The 23287-nt window shown below is 40.9% G+C and overlaps 1 protein-coding gene across 1 annotated transcript in view; it reads left to right on the forward strand.

Annotated features, from left to right (window-relative positions):
* The window catches only part of syn3 (synapsin III), a gene marked incomplete at both ends in the record, with an annotated part of 99842 nt that overhangs the window by 61591 nt on the left and 14964 nt on the right, over window positions 1–23287 (forward strand). Inside the window, one exon of the mRNA XM_083935117.1 lies at window positions 18950–19012. Within this exon, the coding sequence (XP_083791243.1) occupies window positions 18950–19012 (63 nt within the window). The remainder of the gene's footprint in view (window positions 1–18949; window positions 19013–23287) is intronic.

Genomic DNA, 23287 nt, shown 5'->3' on the forward strand with positions numbered 1-23287 from the left:
TACATAAGGTGTCTTTGTGTTTCACCAGCTTGATATCATCAAAGACTTTAAGCCAAAAGTAAAGACATTTCAGCTCTATAGGCTGCTTATTTGACACTTGCAGCTAATATTCAGATTTTCTTCTGAAATGATTTCACCCAAGTTACTTTCAGGGCACAATCGGTCAAATTAGCCAATTAAACCCTCTTTTCTCTCCTTCCTGGCTGTGTTCGTGGACCTGAGTGGAGCTGCGTTATCGCTGCAGCGGCTTATCTGTGGGAGCTATGTTAAGGGTGAAGCTACTCACCGTTATATAACCAAGCCAGAAATAATCAGGTCGGGCAACTCTGACCCTAAATGTGCTTTCATTAACAGTTATCTCAATTTAAAGAACCTGTGTGGCCAGATATTGACTTTTTTTTTGTTAGAATGGAACTGATAAGCTCGTGCTTCAAATTAAAAAGTTATTTCAAAGTAACAGTTGGAAGAGGTGACTGCTTTTATCATACATTTGATATTATGAAGATTAAGTAATTTGTTGGCCGAGTAAAGCAATTCTTACCTTTCTGGCATTTTTACACTTCTTCTTTTGTAATCTTAAAATGCTCTGAATAAGGCACACTAAAATGTAAAAGAAATCCACCAGGCGTATTTAATTCTCATATATTTCTGATAAAAGTTTCAATCATTTTATCCAGTCCGCACTGCTTATGCTGAGTTTAAGTGCCATGGGAAGTCTGAATTCTCGGACCTCAAACTAGGCAAAGTGCCCTGGAATGTCTGTCAAAGTGGATCCTCCTACTAGCAAATTTGGGATAGGTCGATCTTGGTCTTTGCTAGTAGGAGGTTCTACTTTGACAGGAATTCCAATGTACTAATTGGAGGTCCGAAAATTCGGACTTCCGATTGCACTTGAATGCAGCATTTCTCTCAGCGCACGTGTCGGGGGAGCGTCAGACGTCAGGCAGGGGGAAGAGGGTGGGACTTTGGAGGGAAGAACTGTGAAACATGCAAGAAAAGAATCTCTTTAAATTGCTTTGCAAATACAAAGATTTACTTGAGTTAATGATAGAACAAACAGGATATGTTGTTTAAGATTGGAATGGTGCACAGGAAGCTTCATGAATGGTTTCACCTTTCACCCATGATTCACTCCCATCACAAGTACATCATCCACTATGTTTTTTTCCTTCCACTATATATACTTTCACAACTAAATAAGCCAGTGTTTGTTCAGCGACGCATTTAGGTCCAACAGTGAGGGACAACGGAACATTAACCATCTGTGGAAATTCATCATCATAATCAGTGAAGTCATGTTTTATCAGAGGTGCTGTCTCATCTGCAGGTCCCAGGTCTGCAGGACTGCAGGTCAGCTGCTTAACTGCCGTTAGCTATTGATAATGCCGGGTCAGATATTATTTCAGCCTCCGACCTGAAGTCTCATCCCACAGATTTTTGGCATTCCTTAGTTAGACGCTGGATCGGCATGCGTGACAGGTGGATTTATAATTTTTTATGCCCAAAAGAGGCGATGAAAACAGAAAGGGTCGGACACAGGAAGTCACAGGGAGGGTGAGGAAAAAGGAGTGATTCACTAGGGCAACATTACATATGACTTCACTCATACATAAAGAGGTAAAACAGCCCTGCATTCCTAGCATATATCCCCAAGATAACAATTAGAATAAGGCCAAGAGAAGGAAACAGACCTAATAAGGGTTAACCTTTTTGCATCAATAGCTTTAATTATTAGATTATTTAGGTGTAAGCTAGTTCACTGTATGATTCCTGTTTTCGTTTAATGTAAAAAAAAATTTTTTATTTTAGTTGTAAAAATAAATCCATAACTATTATTACTATTAACTATCCTTTTTACTTATAGCATTTTTTTTTTTTTGTATGACATTTTTCCCACCACACAAAATAAAACCCCTCCGTCCCTACAACCTGCAGCCTTTCAGTCCGTCAACAGGGCATATAGAGCAATTTTGTGTGTGAAGAGGTAGAGGAAGTTTAACCACACTGCAACCATATTTGGCCCGCCATTACCCTGGCACATGCGACTTCAACAAGCTGCAGGTGCAACACAGTCCACCTCCATCTCCAACTCTGCATGTGTGCCGGAGCTCTGCCGGAGCATTGTGCATACTTAGCTGGCTTGCTAACGTTAGCCACGAGTAGGCTTACCGTCAGAATCACCTGTTTTTGTTAGTTGGAGGGTGTTTGAAGCTGGCATCTTTACTTCTGGGGATGGTTTCACAAATACATTTTATACTGGTCTTTAGCGTTAGGCCAAACTTCAGTCATTTTGCCGCTACATTAGATTAGACATTTTAGAATATTTTAAAATGTCTAATGTAATGTATAACACAGAAGACGTGACGTGGTTTGAAGCTGTATAAAAGGCACCCCCGGCCAAGTTAAATTTGTATACCATTTGTGTAGATGTCCAGAATTGGTGGCAGTTCAGTCTAACATCCAGTCATATACAGTGTCAGTGATGAAAAACATCAGCAGCAAATCTTGGTATCAGTTCCTCGGATATTTAAGACAAATAGAATTTTTCAGACGTTCAACTATCGTACAGGGAGAAATCCATCACGACATGGACCAATTACTACTTTTATAAGAGAAGAAAATAGGCCACAAGTCAATAGAGCAATGTACGAAAGTAAGGTTTTTGTTCTGTGATTGATTGTTGGTTACATAATTAGCCCTTGTGGAATTATCTCCATACTCTCCTGTACTAAGGAGCTATAAATAAACTTCAACATGCACCACAGTTTTGTTTATACTCTGTAATCTGGACAGAAAGCAACAAGTTGGTCCTCGTCCTCCGCAACAGGCCTTCTTGAAAATCTAGGAAGTCGCAAACCAAAGTAGAAGTTTATGAGGCAGGTTGTTGGCAAACTGAAGTGCAACGCTTCATCACAAAATATTTTTGGGGAAAGTAGCAAGTATTGGAAATTATTTATTATGTGTATGAGAATACAAGGGTGAATTTTCCTTTAAGAGTGCACAGTTGAAAAGAGAGAGCTGTATGTGTGTGGGATAAATGTCTCCTTTTTCCTTGCAGCTGTCCTCACATGATAGTTCAGACGCCGATAAGACAGATGAGGCCTTCCTCTATGTCTCAGCCTAACAACAAGGTCACTATGTTTGAATATTGTAGCTTTACCAATAAATTTGTGGGCCATTTATATGAAAATACAGCATGCTCTAGTTTTACTTTACTGTAAGAAATGGGACAAGATAAAATGGAAGAGACTCGCCAGAATATTCTGGTTATGTGTGTCTCTCACAGCTCGTAACTATAACTTGATGCACGCAACAGGACCCTCTGGAAATGATGCCGCCAAACTAGGCCAACATACTGTAAGCATAATGCAGAGCAAAGTGCATTTCATCTGAAAAGTCCAATTATAGAAAAAAGGCATGTTTTTGAGGCTGGTGGGCCGTCGGGGGAAGCAGACAACAGCATTGTGTACCGGAGGTCTTGAAGGCCTGCGTAATTCTGGCTTGACAAAAGAGAACAGAGCGGGTGACTCACAGGAAATACCTTTCATCCGACTGACAAGCCGCTAAAGGGACACAGGAAGAGGCGAAACTTGAAAAGATAGCACCGCCGGGAGCGATGGTCACCGAAGGAGAGCGTCCAGCCCTGACTCACTTGGCCCCTATGCACAGCCCACATGCCATTCCAGTTAAGTGGGACAGACAGGACGACTCCTGGTCTGCTGCTCTGTGCTGTGTGGATCGGTAGTGGAAGACGTGTCGTATGAGGAAGACAATAATTGGATGTTTCCCCTGTTGCAAAGAGTGTTGACTGAGGATTTGGGATCTTGTGGTTTGGCGATAGAGCTTTCTCCAACTTCTTGGGTGGTTGATTTGACAATTGAGGAAACACCTGTACTCAACTGAATAGAATGCTGACCACTGCTATTAATATCTCACGAGGTGCTTCTTAATGCGACTGTGGGAAGGATGGTGATATTACATAATTGGTTTGGAGAGACGTTATATTGGATACCCTATCAATGGTGACTGAATTGTTGGAAACAAGCTTAAAGCCCAGTATCTGAAAGCTGTCAGTGTGATATGGGTTGTTTGAGTGGCGTTCTCGTCTCCACTCTCCCAGTGGAAAAGGAAGTGATATCAAGACCCGGTGGCGCTTTCATTAGCCAGTCAGTCCGTCCACTCTGCTGAACATTTCAACAGATGCTCACTGGTTTCCAACTCTGCCGCATCTGTCATGTGATGCAAAGTTAAGACATCAGAGAAGGAAACACAAACATGGCCCTGACCATGATCCCACTCACAATGGGTCTCCCCCTGCAATAAAATATGATGAACAGTCAGTAACTTCCTACTCAGACGGGCCAGAAGCAACCACAGCGCTCACTGCTCAGACGCAGGGTCCCCTGTTGTACTAAACTGTACATATTTGGTGTGTGTGCGGTCAGGAAACCCCACAAAATAACTATGCTTTATTACGGCATGAGACTCCAAGCCTAACCATAAACACTGGCATATGACAGCATGGAAATAGCTTTGAGGAATTCCTTAAGGTTGAGGGAATGCCTACTGGATTCGATGCTGAGCACAGTAAAAACAACATGGTTGTTCTCTTCAGTCATATGATGCTTTTATCCTGTAAACTAGGTCATCACAGTAACCTAGTTACATTTCCATTTAAGTAAACATAGAAATTTGATTTATTCGTTTGTTAATTACACCCATTATTTCTGACAATGTGGACATGTATGTGCACTTGACTGACAAATAAATGTCAGGCATATGGAACTGGAGTGAAGAGACAAGTAATATAGGAAAAACAATATGTATAAAAAGTGACATAGTGTGAAAATAACTGTAATAAAGGTGAAAGTTTCAGTATAATACATATAAACTATGTACTTTAAAGGATGTGAAGCTGCACTGATCAATATTAGCAATGGGTTTAATCACTATGGGTAAAGTCATTAAACCCATTGCTCATAATGACGAACCAGCGCATTCTCCTTCCCAGGACGCTAAATATCACAGTTTTGTATCGCCGTTTGGCACCTTATATTCCACTGTAAACCCATCCGTGGTGATATTAGACACTCGGAGCAAGTGCTCCAGGAAGCAGTTTGGGATGGTGGATGGGTCAAAGAAACAGCTGATTTTATCCCAGGAGGCCACGGTTTGTGTTCAGCGACTGTAGTGGAGTTTCTGGGTACCCCTGAGCGTCAAATACAAGTGACGCCAAAGCGCTGTGACAAAATGGAAGTATGCTATGGGATGATAGACAAACCGACAGAAAATTATCACCAGACTCTGAAGTTCCACTCAGCTTTAAGGAGCATTTTTGTTTTCACCATATGGCCTGCAAATTTACTGTTTTGATTCACTGCCAATGTTCAACCTATTTTTCAGCAGAGTTGACAGTAGACAGAAGTGAAATGGCTGTGGCATTGCTAGAACCACACATTGCCTTCAGTAACATAACAAAACAAAGTTGAAAGGAGAGTGTTTATTGGACCTACATTTATTAAAAAGAACATAAACACCAGTCAAAATGAATCATAATATTGCGCTATGATGTATTAGCATGTTCCACTGCACCCATTGGAACTACATGATTTGCATTTATATTTTTGTCCATTTTTCTGCTTATAGGCAAGTTCAGATTGTATCCAGCTGCTACTACAATTAACAGTGACACCAAAATGTTACAAGAAACCACCATGGTTGATTGGCTAACTTTTGTTAGCTAGCATAAACGTCCCACTATATGCATCACTCATACTTATATAAAGTAATGGCAAAAGAAGCTGACATTTACATTATTGTTCACACTGTTTGATTGACAGATGGTCACTGGGAATGCAGTATGAGCAGTGATGGGCTATTAGAAAGATTGATACAGAAAGCAAAATCTGTTCCTCAAATATCCTCTTAAACTGTTTTGAGAAAGGAGTACAAACTGAGAAGTGTGTTTACTTATACATCTTCTCTATAAACTAGCGTGTTATTCTTCTTAGTATCGTTGTGTGCCCTATTAATTTGCCTCAAGCAGAGTTCATTTGGACGACACGGTAAATCATACCAGTGTTCTTCTGCTCAGAAAACTGTAAAAAGTTTCCCGGAAACTGAGCCGCGTAGGGAATGTGTATGTGGGAGGACGACAGAGAAAGTTAATTTAGGGAAGATGGTCAAGGGAGAACCAGTGAGTCACCAGCAGGCCAGAGGTCAAGGGTGTCACCGGGGTCCACAGGGTGCTGACGTCACACAGTGAGAGGGGTGGAGGCAGATGGGTAAATTTAGCAATGAGATCACACACCACACTGTCAGGACAGCCCTGTGAGTGGTTTCCTCTTGTCGAAGCATATGTAGAGTTTCATTTTGAAACCATTTGAGAATTGTGTTATCTACCCATGATGTTTTGCAGGAAGGAGGCAGTTAATGAGTTACTGTTTAGGAATTAGTCATCTGACCTTTGCTTAAAGAAGAGCTATTATTTTAAGAATAGTATCATGGCACTGTCTCTGTGGGAAGTGAAGAATGCCACAGAAATAACTGTTCATGACCACTTAATTTTTATATATACATTTGTAAGTATGCTTCAATATACAATCATTAGGTAGGTTATGATTGCTCAACCAGCCTTGTTGCACTGCATTATGGTCTGTCCTTTTCTACTTTGGCTGTATCATAGATTGTAAAGAGAAGTGAGCCTCTCCTCCTCTTTTACAATGGATGTTTGCTTTCATTCACATTTTTATATATATTTATTTCAAATATCTTTATTTCATGGATGAAATGACCATGTGTAATTTGAAAGGTGTCACTCGTAGTAGTCAATCATCACCCGACACTACAGTTTCACCCCAGATCTACAGAGTGTTTGAGCATCATTCAGCTTATCGTTTTGAAAAGTTTTGGTTCAGTCTTACCGCACTAAAGGTAGCCATTTTCAGCAAAAAGCAGACAAAAGAAAGTTAGCGACTAGCTTGTAAACTTAAGGCGCACTCACACTTTCCATTCATACCGTGTCCAAGCTAAAGTCTAGTTCATTTGACCAGTGTGAGTACAACTGTTACATGACTAGGCAAGGCAAGCTTTCGAGCCTTGGCCCGGTTAAGAGAGATGGGCTTTAGTAAAGCACGGATGCACATGTACGAGCATGAGCAAGCACATGTGTACGAGCACAATCACTGACGGCAGTCCTGAGACTATTTATATACGACTGTTCCCCGCAACGGACATTTAAAAATATGCCGCCGAAGGGATTGCGGTGGTCTGATGCGGATGTGGAGTGTTCAGTATGTTTTTTGTTGGATAAAAATATTTAAAAAGTAGAGGGGTCATGACGTATAAGCAAGAAGCAAACAAACCGAGGCCCGGATCGTTTCAAGTAAGTAAGTGTGAGTGCGCCCATTGTCAAGCATTCAGCAGCTAAAGAGCCAGATATTTGGTAGGCGGAGAGCAAAGCGGAGCTAAGAGGAGAGTAAACATTGGAATTATATTCATCGAGTGGCCAGAAACACAACTCCAAATAAATACTAATGTTTCTCCATGTTTGCTGGGTGTATAAATAGGCACAGTTTAGCCATAACAGCATTATACAGTGATAATATATCAGTGTTAAAAATGAATTAATGCAGCTTTAAGATCAGTGGTTGACATCTACTTCCTTCCTAAGATCCTTCATCAAAGGAGCTTAGTGTAGATGGGATTTTTTTCCCCCCCTGAGATACTTTAACTGGAAGGATTTTATTTCAAAGGTCCTGGGTGGGCTGACGTTCTTTTTATTGAAGAAAAACAAAGAAAAACTTTACAACAACTGTTTTTTTATTCCTATCCTTTTAAATATCTTGTGACACCTTAGAAGTATCTTGGGACCCTTGGAGGGGTCTCGACCCTCCGGTTGGGAAACTTTTTTGCTGACTAAATATCTGGACATGACATCATGTGTCTGCATTTGCTATGCTGCCCACAAGACAACGATAAAATACATCCATCTCAATGTAGCGATCCCACATACTTCGGCAGTATTTGTTTCGTTGGGAGTTTTCCTTTTGAATGCTCTTCTTATGGATGGCTCAGTGTTTCTGTGGGTAGTGATGAACTTCCCCCGGCTGAGACCAGAGGGTGTGGGCTTTGTTGACCGTAGTCGATCATGATTTGCTGGACAAACCACAGTAGGAGGTAAGTCATCTCAATTTTATTTTTCAAGGCCGGAATCCCCCATTAACCAGACAGTAGACCATACACAAACATTTAGGCACAGCATGGGAACACAGTCACATAAGTCAGTTTTTTTTCTAGCTGTTGTAGCTGTTAAGAAATTGATAATGGTGTTTAGATGGCTTACAATAACAGCGTCTTAGTTAAACTTTCAAAGGGGATCTCTTACCGTTATCCGAGTCGAGTTGCATATCAAAAACACTCAACCCTCTGTTGCATTTGTTCTTTTGTTTATCCTGGAGTTGGAGTCATTTCATTTAGAAAAATGTACCTTTGTTAAACTAATGCAAATGCCCTCAACAACCTGATTTCAAGCACAGTCCCTACTCTGTTTGGTGTAGTGTAGGGGTTATATCATGTCAATATTTCTGTAGATCAGAGGTTCCCAACCTCAAGGTCAGGTTACAAAATGTACCTAAGGGGTCCCGAGATAATTACTGTCGTAGGAAACTATATATATATATATATGTATATATATTTGTACTATTTCAATATATTTCTGCATTCACACCAAATCAGGCCTTGCATCAGAAACGCTATTTTTCCCATTGATTTGAATGTGGGTAGTGCGTTTAGGCGTTTAGGTCATGATCGGGACCAAGGGGGATGCTGAAAAAGAGCAAAAAGCAACCTGACGTCATGTGCGGTGGCCAATCACGTAACCTCCCGACAATCAAACAAGACACAACACAGACACAAATGAGTCATTTAAGTGACACTCCCACCCCATCACACAACCCAAGTGCTAATTGCTGCAACACTTGATTTGGTGTGAATGAAGTCTCCTAAACTCCTAAATCAGAAACGGTCTGGTTCCATTTGTTAAAGACAATTCTTTCAACCAACCTTTTTGAAAAATCTCCGTAATTACCAAACTGTTCTGTGCGTGGTATATTTAACATTCAGACCACTTGGGCTTATATCTACAAACCACCCTGCAGACTTTGATGGTATTTCACCAGTTGATTGCATCACATCAACATGATACATTTAAATGAACACATCTTAGATTTAAGAAGTCATCCTTGTATTAGTTGCAGTAATTTGGGCAATCACCATGATTATCACCACGTGCATTTAGATACAAATCCAGATAGAGATTATACATTCCTGAACATCTACTTTTATTGAAACATATTTAAGGGATTGTGCAGCCTGTTTGCTTTTTATTTATTTATAATAACTAAGTGTACAGCCACTTCTTTAAAGCTGTCGTGTATTACAGAGTATCACTCATTCCTGCTGCTTGCACAGCCGGTTTAAATACAGACTAGGTTTGCCGCGTCCAGCTGTTCCAAAACATCTTCCTCCTTGATGTTTCCCCTCTCCTCCTTATGGACAGCGTCTTAATTGAAAACAGTGGTGGTGCTGACATTTGGGCTGATCCCTGGTATGTACTCTGCAGAAGCCCGCCTTTCCTTCCTCTGCTGTCAAAAAAGTTGCTGACTCCTCTTGCGTCATACAGTATATGCCCTTATTCACTGTGCCTTATCAGCAACAGAAAGCTGGAACCATTTCTTAAAATATCTTTAAGCTGTCATGGTGTGACATTTGAGCGATTGTGTTAGTATTATATATTTTAGAAAATCCAGAATGCAGCTCCTGTGTTTGCACCTTTCTAGTGTCATTTTCAGTGTCTTCTTCTAACCTCTAAATCGGAAACCTAAAAATCACAGGCCCTTAAATATCATCACAGCAGGAAAAAGAACAAATCAATAGGAAGAAAGGGATTTTACCACAACACAAACTATAAAATGCACCTGTTGCAACAGCAGACCAAACTGGAAGATCGATGTTGAATATTTGGAAAATAAATCACCAGTTGAACATGAGGATTTACAATGTGAAAAAAGGGAGTGAAGGAGAGGAGATCATTGTTTTCCTTAAAACTCACAAACTTGGCATCTCATCTGACAGGCTAAATATTGTGCAAGCTCATAGACCCCTGCTCACTCGGCCTCTAACAGAAGGAGCGACAACGCGGTCTATCGTCCGGTTTCTGGGAAAAAAACACAGAAAAATACTTGTGTGAAGTGAAAATCCCTGTGTAAAATCATCCCAGGGTCTTTTTAGGAAAATTCATTCAACAAATAATCTACCAAGACATTTTGTTTTCGTGTATGAACTATGAACGTAGATTTTCCAGCAAAACATGTAAAGGTTTTTGTTTGTGGCAGTTTAGTGAAATATAAGTTAATAATAGATGGTAAAAGGTTTGGAAAAGTCCCACACAGCTTTCCCTATAGCACCGAAACATCAGCAGTTCAGCAGACCTCATCAGGCAGGGTCAGGGGGCATGTTCTAGCCTTCAACTTGAAATGAAGAGAGACAGAATGGTTTGTGTTTGTATCTTTCTCGGCTGCAAAAAAAAAATGAAAGCTTAGACCCAGAAACCTTTCATAGGCTGCCATTGCGGTATGACGACTGTGCTCTGATAAACCAGTGACTTATTGTTTTGAATCTGGAGATTGAGACACCGATCGAGACGCTTAGGCAGAGGGATTACCATGTCTGCCACAAACCCCAACGTTTACTTGTTTTGCTGGAATAATCATCAGTGGGCTCCTTCCTTTTGGATTGCATTTGGTTATTGACTTGATTTACACCGGAATTTCACTTTAAAGCTGCTGGGGGTAAGAAGGAGATCTCTTGGTGTTTTGATCACATAAAAATGGATTGTCAGGATGTAGATTCCAGTTTAACTCTCTATTCACTAGCAAAGCTGAAAGTATGCTGTGAAGATGGTGAGAGATTGCGTAAACTTTTAGCTTGTAAATTAAAAATCGTGATTACAGATTTAAAAGATAGTCAGAATTATATTTTAGATGTACATGTATCTAATTGTCTTTGCATTGCAACGACTCCCAATTTATGTTTTCTGCCGCTGTTCTCACTTATCCTCTCACTTTCAGTAACAGTTCCACCTCATGGTCTTACTTTTCGGCATTGTTGTTCTTCCTCTGAAGTATTTTCTGTATTTCCAACTTACACATCCATCATTTTCAAACGCAGTGTGCTTCCTGTTTTTTTAGAGATGATTTCAGATACGGGGCTAAAACGGCAAGTACATCCATCATCATGTCTTTGCTTCACATATATCCCTTCATCCCCCAAGGAAAAATAAATTTGACCTCTTTCAGTCTGTTTAGGTACACATTTATCCATCACGTTGCTCACAGATGCAGGTTTGGATCTATGATTGTTTTCGCCAGCATCACTAAGTGAGTGAATGATTCCATTCAGTCCTTGGATCATGGGACAGGGAATCCAAAAAGGCACACAACCACCTCATTTCTGCTCAGCCGTTTTCCGAGACCTAATACTGCAGGAGCCCTGGAAAATGGGAAAGAAACATCACTTTTCCTTTTAGACTGAGAGGAATGTGGCACAGCGTTGATTGGTTTTGCAGGACTGGCTTGCCCGAGGCCTGTCTGTCCTTTTTTTTTCTGAAGCAAGAATGTAGGTTAGTGAATTGATTAGCGCTAATAAGGTCTGTCCAGGTCCCTATTACAGCACGACCGCATAGAAGCTGGACTGAAATAGTTCTGCTCTAATACAGTCTGGACTTGTACTTAACGCTGACTTTCAAACAAATCTCTGTTTATTTAAATCGAATGGACTGGACCAAGTAGTGGCTGTGTTCTGTTATTAAATGATATTGGTTAACCATCTGTAATATTAACCACCTGTGAGATCACTGAGATATTACAAGCAACTCTCTCATAAGAGCAGTAGAATAAGACTGCTTAAAGGGGGATTTATATTTGTGTGTATAAGGGTTATCGTGTACATTAGGAGCCTACACACGTAGCCACCATAGCTACACTACAGGCTACAGAGTAGCTGTCGTGAGCCTCCTCAAAAATGCAACTGCAGGTCTATACTTACTTACTGTATTGAATATAATGAAAGTGATGTGGCTATGGCTCAGGAGTTATTCCACTGCCGGACCTACTGCCCGACATACCATCCCTACAGCTTTTGATTTAGTAAGAAGTTACAGACAGCAACAGTCTGTACTTGAACAAAAACTACACAATGAGACAGTCATGACAACTTCCAAAAAACAACAAGACTCTTGATCTTGATTTTTAGCGACACTGTTAGTAATCTGCAGTTGTTGCTTTGGTGATCTGACACTGAATCAACTTGTAATGGCTGCTGTTTCATTTTCACAGAAAGCAAAGCCCCTTCCATTAGTGCTAAAAGCATCACCAAGTGAGTGAATGAAAATCATGAACTTCTAGGGACTAGCTATAGACTGAATCACTACTGTATGGTATTTATTCTATAGTAAGGACTGGCTTGAGGGAAGGGGCAGTTTCATTCTGTAAAGGCAAAACGTGATACTGTACTGAACATCTCTTCCCCTCCCAGTTACTAAGCCAGTTGTGATGACAAAACAGGTGGCTAGACCGACAGAAGTCGCCACAAGCCATCTCCGTCACTTCTCCATCAGCACCTTGGTGTTGTCAGGAAGCGTCCGCCCTGGAAACTTCCATCCTCAGGAATAAGTTGTGTTTTCCAGACAGCTGTCTTCCTTGTGGAAATACACCAGGACCATAATGGAAGCCAGATGAGCTTAAATTCCACAACAATAATTACAAAGCCCCATTAGACACCCTTTACTGAATACACATTGACACAATGGGCATCTTCATTAGTTGGGCGGATGTTAGGCCAAGGGGCTTACCATGGCAACTTGTAAAAAAGTCTGTTTTGGAGGCGTATCCAGGAACTACTGTATGTGTCATGCTTATGTCAGTCTTAGTTTGGGAACATGTGTAAAATGTGTTGCAAGGGTTTATAGACTAAGGAATTTAGGCTACACATGTTTTGTTCAGTTGAAACTCATTTCTCGTCAAATTGTCAATTTCTCATGTACTGTATATATTTCACGAGTCAATCGTGACGTTTCAGCCCATTTTTATAGCATCCAATAACTTACACAATCCAAACTTATCAGAAAATATAACACAAACATCAGTGTGGTAAAAACCACCTAAAATGACAGAAACCATTTTTGGGGAAATATTAATTTGATGTGTACTTTTTTTTAGTCTGGTTCGTGTCCCATCTGCTAACATAGGACTTACCTGTAACATAGGAATTACCACCTATATTACAGGCAGCCACCAGGGGGCCATCCAGATGTTTTGGCTTCAATTTTAGGGAAATGTCAAGCCGTCCATCTCTATATACAGTCTATTGTGCAAAGTGAATGTTTACTGCCTTCTTTTGAAACGAATGAAACATTTACATGCACTTTCAAAGAGAACTGAATCCATTCCTGTCAGGTGTATGACCTCAGTCAGTAACTTAGCTGGGACTTGCATGATAAACATTACTGGTCTCTTGCGGCTCACTTAATCTGCAGGCAGGGTTTGATGTGGGCAAGCTGTCTTTGGTCCCACTGCGGTCGGACTCTTGAAAAGGATTGTGGGTCGGGGTCCCCCGCTCTCTTCGTCTGCGCAAACCGTTGCGCCTCATGTCTTCTCCTTGATGTGGCAGGTTTGAGTGGCCATAATAAAAATTAAGAGATCATAAATGCAGAATGGATGCACCATGTGTTTTGTTGGATAATGTATGTGCCCCCAAAGAATGATCCAGCTCCTTCTGTTCAGGCAATAGACCCCCAAAGCAACTGGACTTGGTTATTTGTCTAGGAAGATGTTTCACCTCTCATCCAAGAGGCTTCATCAGTTCATGTACGCATCTGACCAGGCTGGGACTGGACCGTCTTGACTGAAATTGCTTTGGGGATAACGATGACTTGGACAAATGAGAACATTCACAGGCTTCAGGCAATAAAGCACTGCGCTACTCTTTACACGCTTTTCATTGGTTAAGGTGTGTTTGTGTAACTCAGTTTTGCATGGATTTGTGTCCAACACTTTAGTGGATTGTTACATTATGTTTCTTTACTATATTTAGTAAACATGAAATAAATGCTATTTTTTTATCACTGACTAGACTGATAGGGTTGCTGATCAAATGTCAGGTATGTACAAATACACACATACATTTCATGGTTTTCCATCCTTATTTGTGACAATGTGACTAAATTTAAGTTAAGGTCAGTGTTGATGCAATTCCTACTGGTTACCCATATCAGTTGAAGGCCAGTGTCTGCTGGATGTTTGGATGTCTCTCTCTCTCTCACCCTATTTCCTAGATCCACAGATGCGGTTCGGAAACCGATTTGAACCCTAAAGATGTGACTACATCTACAACTTTATAATAAAAGTCATGAAATAGGTTTTTCAAAAAACTCGAAACACTGCAACGAGAAGAGGTCCTTGAGGTCATAAATATGTGCACACATGATTGATCTGAACTGAGAATCAGAGTCATTTCTCGCACCGACAGGCTCTGTTGAATTTAACATGCAGAATTGGTCTAAAATCCACTGACCAGGGCCAGCTAGTGCCAACAATAAGGGACACACCGCAAAAACTAGGGCAACACATGCCGGCCTGGTGTATTACGACCTTAAAACTATACTAAAATAATGATGCTTTTCTTTGACTAAAATAACAATAAAATGCAGAAACTTTAGTTGAATAAAACTTGACTAACAAAAACAGGAGGAGATTGACAAAATAGGATAAAACTAAAAAGGACATTTCACCAAGGATTAAGACTAATAAAAAAACCATTTCAATGTACAACCAGAAGGAGAGGATGTCTGTAGGGGTGGATGGGCTTCCCTCAAGTATTTCCATCATATGCCAGGCCTGATCATTTGACACATTCGCTGTAAATGAAGGGAGCCTGTATGTTACGAAATAAAACCTAGACTGGTGAAATTACCCACCGTATATTTGCTTTTTTACCATGTGACATCTTAACGTCTTTACCACACTGGATGCCTTTTACAGATTTCTGCTGGGAACAAAAGGCAGAGTGGCGCACGTGCAGCCTGGATGAAACAGTAAACTCAAGTGTTAAACCAAAATTTCCACATCTGAGAGCTCATGCGCATTAATGGCCATCAAGGCTTTTTTAAGGATGGAAACTTGTTTCTTGTTTCTCGTAAAGAATATCACACACTGTGAAATAAAGACTCTTCCCATGAAAGACTCCCTTACGTCTGAGGGAAATTAAGGTTCCAGCTACAGATCACATTAGTGACACAGGATGTTTTCTAACTCTATTTTATAGCCGGAATCTCCAACAGATAAATATAGAAAGTGAAGGAAAATAATATTTATTGATATTGAACATTATTTGCTACTTACATAAAACAAATTATGTAAAAAATCAAACAGTTTGCTTATCTAATTAGCATTTTAATAAACAATCACGCTGCAGTGGATTCACTATCTTAGTTTGCTTAGCTTATCTACATGTTCTGAATATACGGTGTGAACTTACTGTATGTGTCTTAAGTGACCAAAGTAAAGCTTACTAACTGAAAGCTAGCAAGTTTGCTAGCTCAGAGAGTTTTTAAACCCCTTCACTGACTTGGCTGAATGGAACGATGTACAATCCTGTCAACAAAATGTTGATGAGGAGTAAACAGCACAGTATAGAAATAAGCTTTGAGAGATTTTGAGACGGGCATGTTCTTGGCTTGCTAGGGTGTTAGCTCGCAAGATACAGATTTTTACCAATTTCTGCTGCAAGTAGTTCCAATGTCACCAAGCTCCTAGAACCACATTTCTGAATGATGAATTTAGCCAGTAGAACAGCCAGAGTGAGCCCGCAGACAGTCTGACTCATATGGTGTCAAAATGTTAGGGTTTACTTTATGGCTTACATGTGATATAACCAATGTAAATGTTCTTAAAATGAGGCAATCTCATGTTGATGTTCTGTGAGTCCATCAGAAAACAACAGTGAGCGCATGTCTCCGTCTGACGGTCTGGTTTCATTAGGGGCAGAGGATGTGGTCGTCTCTCCCCAACATGTACAGCGTCTGCCGTCATTGCCACATTGATGGGAATGACTGGAAGAAGGAACATGTCCAGACAGAGTGGGTGGCTACAGCCCCTTCCTGCTGCTGTGCTCTTCTCAGATATTTGCTAAACCTTAGGCATCTTATCATTGTCATGTGACTCACACACGTAATAACTACTGGAGAAATGTTCAACTTCTGACTGGCCTCATATTGCTTAGCGTCTTAAAACCCCATAGATTACAATTCAATTCTGTTGTAGGCAATAAAAGCAAATGAATTCCTACTTATTAAATTGGTTTAGACAGATTTATATGGAGTTAGTTTTAAGTCACATTTAAGGTCTCTCTGCTGCTTTGTTTTTGACTGTGCCTTTTTACATCTGTCTTCTTTAAGTCCACCTACTTTATGAAGGTGCAATACTGAAGAAGGGGATCCTTTTATATTTACAGTTAATGAGTGTTTGAAGTCTATGACCTATAGACATCAGCAGGCACTTGGTATCTTCCCAGCCCTTTGCGGCCAACTTGTTTCAGCGACTTTTTGAGTACATTCTGGTCTTAAGCAGTATAAAAATGATGATCAATTTGATTGAAGCCATGTGAGTTACTGTGCAGGTCCAAAATATCTCACCACTTTTCCTTAAAAACTTGCACGCCTTGTATTTAGAAAATGTTATCCTGCTGTATAGTTTTGGAGAATTGCTTTATGTAGTTTTAATCTATTGACCCAAAATAGATGCACCCCTTGAAAGTCCCAAATCTCTGGGCAAAGTATTCACAGTATTTTCGCAAGTGGAAATATTGAACTGAAGTGATCAAACTTGCACAAGCAACGCAGTGCAAAGCAAACGTATGTGGCTAGTGTGAGAGCAACATAAGATTTCAGTCCTGAGTGCTTATGGCGGACCCCGCAACTTATGCTGTGTTCACACCGGCTGCATAAATTTGCTTAGAGTCACGTTACTCTGACAAGTTTGATTGCTCAAGTTTTAATATTCCAACTCCAACGGTCGGTGTGATTACAACAAAATCATGACCATTTTAATATAAAGAGGTAATTTACAGAATATAACTACAGAAAGTTGTTATTGTTACGTTAAACTTGTTGTCACTGTTGCAATTCAATCCAGTGTGCCAGAAGACATAGTGAAAACCATAAAAAATGTGTCACCATGACTCCCAATATCTTAATGATTTGGTTTGACTGAGTAGATAAAATTTTCTATATTCTTCCAGTTGGCATTTTATCAAATGCTTCATACGTACAGAACAGCACTACTAAGTAGAATTCCTGATACAATCTCACCTCCCTTCTGTATTCTGGCACTTGTAAAGTGATAATGGAGTGCAAGTGTGCACTTTATCTTGGCAGTGTGTCGGCCAGCCCTGTACTGTCAAAAACCTGTCAACAGAAGTGCCGCTCACGCCCTCAAGCAGCTCAATGTCTGTTCAAGGCTCTGTGCAAAACAAGCTGACAGCAACATTATTATGTGCAGTCATGTCTACTGTTGGGGAGGGTATGGATGAAGTGATAGCAGCTGTTTAGGCGTTCCCTTCCTCCTCACAGGTCTGACCTTACTCTATCTCTCCATGCATGAGCTGCCCTTGTCCCTGAACATCTTCTGTTACTGTTATTTAATTGTGGGCTTCACATGGAGATAATCACTGTAGAGTTAGTCAACTTTTGGATTCTTACGTCTACATTATGTTTGTTGAAATGCCACTTTGTTGTAATTGCTGTAAACCTGACCAAAGAGCCCCTGACATAACTTGCCATTGCTGCCTAAGAGCTATTACACACAATTGGAGAAAGTGCTTCTGAAACTGGAATAGTCTGTCTTAGATTACAATCATATCAGTGGATTTATCAAGGGGCGTTTAAACCACAGGGCGGTTTGAAGTAATCTGTTGACGTTTCATCCACTTCAACTCTTCCCACTTTAAGAAATAGCATGGTTGTGGTCTCACAGGTTCGTGCAAACCCGCCCCAGTGAGCTGTGGTCTTCCACCCAGCTTCCCAGGACTTTTTTCTTTTGTGTAATAAACCAACATTCTTCTGACTGCACCTCATGCCTTCGAAACAGGGCAGCTTTAACTCAGCAGAATGGCATGAGACCGAATGTGTTTCTTTACCACGGTTCTGGTCACCTCATGTACACATTCAAATAAGCTGCAAAGGAAATAGTTTTCCGCTTTTGGTTGTCTCTCAATATGGTGTTTACCACATGTCTGTCTTGCTGTATACATTATTTAGAACACCAAGTGCAGTTCTGAATGTTCCTGCTCGGTTAAATTAGTGTGACATCCTTTTCCAAACGGTTGACACAAACGATCCCTGAGCTTCCAACTTTTAATATGCAGGTTCTAATCTGAAGGTTAAAGTAGGATTAAAGCACATTGTAATCCCTGTTGTTTTCTTTCTTTTTAGAACACACTGACATGCAGTTTGCATCAGAAGGGTTTTAGCATCTTGTAGCTCTTGTTTTTTGTTTTTGTTTCAGCACTCAAGTGTTTTTTTAGAAACAGTTTTCAAAAACTTTGATAAACCAAGTAACTACCCAGCCCCAAGCAGCAAACATAAAAAAGTTAGCATTTAGTATTTGCAGTCAAAGTGCCTGATAATGCTGTCAGGACTTGGCGCTAAGAAGATGGAATATTGGACTTCTCAGGAGGCCAGAAAACACCCAAATGAATGCAAATCTTGCTCTGTATCTGCTGGAGTGCTGGAGTGTTGTTTAGAAAGCAAATAAAACTCCAACACCCCCACCCAGCTATGGAAACATCAAGGTTATCACACCAGCTAATAATTTGATGTTGCTCTTTTCTGCAGGTCACAACCCCTTCCTATCCTGTGGTGGTCAAGATGGGTCACGCCTACGCTGGCATGGGAAAGGTGAGTTCCTTAAAATATACAGTTTTATCTCTGCCGGAACCAAAAGTTTAAACTCCAGACTTCAAAATGAATTTCAAACCTCAATGTTAGATGGAAGCCCAATGTAATGCCTAATTTCCATGTAGCTCCATAGAATATTTTGCAGACCAATCTGAGAGTGTCATCAGTCTGCTCATCTTTCAAGAATAAGTATATTTACCGACATGTCTAACTGTTCCTTTGACTTTTGCAGACAAGCATACAAAGCCAAATTTCTACCCTTAACAGCTGAGATTACAGTGTCACACTCAGGTTTGTTTCAGGTTTTTAAGATTCTTTATTTAGCATTCACGTGCACAACAATTACAGGAAAGCAGTCCTTGGCAATAAAATCTTAGGTCTCACACTCCCTCCAACAATGCTCCCTTAATACAGTATGTATAAGACGAGAGAGAAGATCACACAATTAACGACAGCATGTTAGGATAAGGAATAAATATAACATGATAAAATATAAAATAAAAGTACTATAGATTAGCCAATAATTTGATGAATATACTGAATGTAAAACAGGAATGTCTTGAATGTGTATGCATACAAGGGTAATAAGTATGTATACAGAGGGATGTTAAGAGGAATAAAATAAATGAGCTATATGCATAATGAGAAGTCTATATGAAACTAAGGTGTGAAATGTTGTAAAAGTATACAAAGTCTTATGTGGGATGAAGCTGTCCTTAAGCCTGGGAGTGTGGAACTGGATGCTGCGGTAGTGTCTGCCAGGCAGCAGCAGGCAGAACGCTTTGTGGTTGGGGTGATCGGGGTCTTTGATGATCCCCCAAGCCTTCTTCCTACACCGCTGGGTGAAGAGGTCCCCCATGGATGGTAGCTCCGTCCTGGTGAACAGTTTTAAACCACCCCTCTGTAGAGCCTTACAGTTGAGGGCGAGGGGGTGCAACTGCCATATCACTGACTAGATTCTAGCCATCCAAATCAAACTTGTGATGTTATCATGACTTTGAGCTTTAACTGATCTACGGCTCAGAGAGGAGGCAAGAGATTGAAAAACCTAGACCTGTTTGTTCTAGTTTCTACAGACGGGTGCTGTCTCCCTCATGGTGGCCAAATCACAGTCAAAATCTGGCTGGAGAGTCAGTAGTGTGTTCCTGGTTTACTCTCACTGAGCGGATATCTGATTGAAGAGAACACAGACAGAAACACCACTGATAAGGTCTGAGTACAACCCACTGTTAGTACTTTTAATGTTCTCTCATGCACGTCTGGAGGACTATCAATCTCAGACGATCTAACATGATCGCTGCATGGGAATAACTGTAGAAGGATGTCTGTCATCTGAATGTGCATTTCTATTAGAGTCGAATACCCGGAATAAGGCCTGTCTCCCTCGCCGAAACACCCCTTATATGCATGCGAGTCGCTAGAGCGGCCGACTTTGTTTACCCCAGGGCCTTTTTTCTACCCTGAGAGAAGCCCTGTTGCTGCTTGGATATAACTCTCAGTGGGATGTGACATGTGGTAGTACTTAACACCACAACAACTCGGCAAAGTACAGTAGACACTTTAATTCGGCGGTAGAAGAATGCAGCACAGAAAATGATCTGTGCACGTGCATCTTTGCACAGGCTTGTTAAATGAGTGCTGCGGCCGGGTTGGATTCTGACCTGCGGCCCTTTGCTGCATGTGCCCCCTCTCTCTCTTTCTCTCTCTCACTCCCCCATTTACACACACATACACACACAGTACTGAGCTATTCCTGAAAAGAAATACGCTATTTACCTCCTCTAGTCTGCACCGCTGCAAGCCATGTGACAGCCTGTCTGTAAACACACACTTTACACTGCCCAAAAATTTTAAGGTGGCATGTTTTCTTTCATGTAACTTGTACATAAGTTGACATTGTGAAGCAAACCTTAAATCATACTGCAATTTCTTCTGTATTTCGCACTTGGAGAAAGAACGGAGTGCCCTGTATCTCTGATCAACTGACGATCGAAACCCATTCAGAGTGATAAGTCGACTCCGGAGTCTCGTAAATCCCCCTGGGGCCTTTTTTTGTAATGGAAACACGGTGAGTGAGAGGCAAGCCCTGCAACTTTCTCAGCGGACAGATTTTACCCTAATGGAAACTCGCCTTCTGTTGATTACATAATGAGCAATGAGCAGCGTGGAGCGTTTTGTTTCCAAAATGGGTTAAGCTTTTTACACAACAACAAGAAACACACTTATTCACCCCAAAACAAATCTCTGAATCCCTGTATCCCGCCAGTTATTTGGGGAGACACTTCCTATATGCCTTTTGCCCTCGTCTGTCTGGATGGGCTTGGTTTCCTGTTCAGGAGCCAGACATGCTATAGAATTTCCCATAAGACTCGAAGGGAACTTGGCAGGCCCTTGTTGAGCGGGACCTCGTTTAACCCCTCAGACCTCACAGAGCTCTGAGGACGGACAGGAACATGTGGAATTTTAGGTCACTGAGGATTTGACAGAAACTTATAATGCTTTTGTAAGTGTACTAAAGAAAATAAATGAGCAAATCTAGCTGGCTTATACCACATTTACTTATCCAAACACCACTTACTGTATATAATATTATTATTAACCATAACTTAAAGGTGCTACATGTAGCAGTTTATTCTGTTAATATTTTGGAATTGTCATTATTAAAGCAAAACTATGAAACTTTTGAAACACCCTTATAACCTAACATATGTTTTGTCATGAACGGTACAGAGATAACACAAAGAGCGGACACAATGCAGACACGGACACGGAATAAAAGTACAAACAAATATTTAAAAACACTACAGGGGAAAACAGGTAATACTAATAACGAGAGGGACGAGGAAAAACAGGAGCGAGGAGACGACGGATTATCAGGGAGACGGACGAGGAAAACAGGTACACGGGAAACTACAGAGAAACAGAAAACAAACAACGATTAAGTATACTTAGCAACGGAGAGCGAGAAAACCACAAACGAGAAAAGGTATGCCAATCTGGGGGGAATAGTTTACCAATGAAGGATTAGCGGTCCGGCGCTGCATGCCTGTCAGCTCAGGGTATAAGTAGCAGACCAGGTGATCAGCGTAACAGGCCTACCGGACCTAGACGACAGAAACAAGAGGGAGACACATGCAGGGAAACACAGACAGAGGGAGACAAACTCACACAAAAGGAAGAGAGGAGGATACTTACAGAACCCAGTCTTGACAGGTTTCCTCTTAAAAATATGAAGTTGAGCTTAGAAGCAATAAAACACACCCTGATTTAGTTTGACACATTCAGGGGTTTTATTGCTACAACCTTACATGACCTCGCGTGATCATAGACTGTCAAAATTAATGAACTTTCTTTATTATTTTCAACATGGGGCGACTCCACTGGCTCCAAAAGAAGTCAGATTGCATAGAAGTCAATGCGAATATGAGCCTACTTCTCACTTGATTCATGTCCTCAGTAAACATGTCACTAATGAGTTTATGGTCTCAATCGCTAGGTTCAAGTCTTCTTCAATAGAGCATGATGTTCATTTTGTAAAATATGGTCCTAGACCGCAAAGCAGGGCATACTTTAGGACGGAGCCACACAGCAACCTGTCTATCTTGATAGAGGCATAGTGTTGTGTACAGTAAAACAGTGGTGAATTAGTTTTGGGGTGTTGTTTGTTTCAGAACTTTGACCCTCTCACAGTGTTTTCACTTCATGCTTTGGATGCCTAAAAATGTCTTGATTAGCGTTCGGTGGCTTCAACTCATTAACCAAGCTAGCTAGCCAGCGCTACTGTTTGCTGGTAACTTAATGGAAAATGTTGATTTTTCAACCCACTCTGTGTCACTGCAGTACATACAGATGAACAGCGCCAGTGCTGGGAGCTCCCTGCTCACTCACCAGCAAAAGTTTAACGAATGACTCGCATCAGCCCCAAAATTGGTAAATGTTTAGTTCCTCTTTAGCATGTCATTTAGCAGCGCCATTGTAACAGCAGCGACTTAGCGCTCCTCCCCAGATCCACCCTTTTCTCCAAATATGGTCACTTCTGGCTCCAAAATGCCAAGATGGTGCAGGCCAACTGCCTAACGCCTGGCTTCAAATTGCAGTCCACAAACCGGTGCGTGATGTCACGTGTATTATGTTTTAACAGTCTGGGTTTGACCTGTAGTTTATGGTGGCTAGCCAATGTTAGTAAACGTATAGCCATTTCAGTATAAGTGACATTTCACTAACTTACATGTCACATGTCACACATCAACATTTCAACAAAAATATTTTTGTTCC

The sequence above is a fragment of the Echiichthys vipera genome (genome assembly GCF_963691815.1).
Source record: "Echiichthys vipera genome assembly, chromosome: 20".
Lineage (NCBI taxonomy): Eukaryota > Metazoa > Chordata > Actinopteri > Perciformes > Trachinidae > Echiichthys > Echiichthys vipera.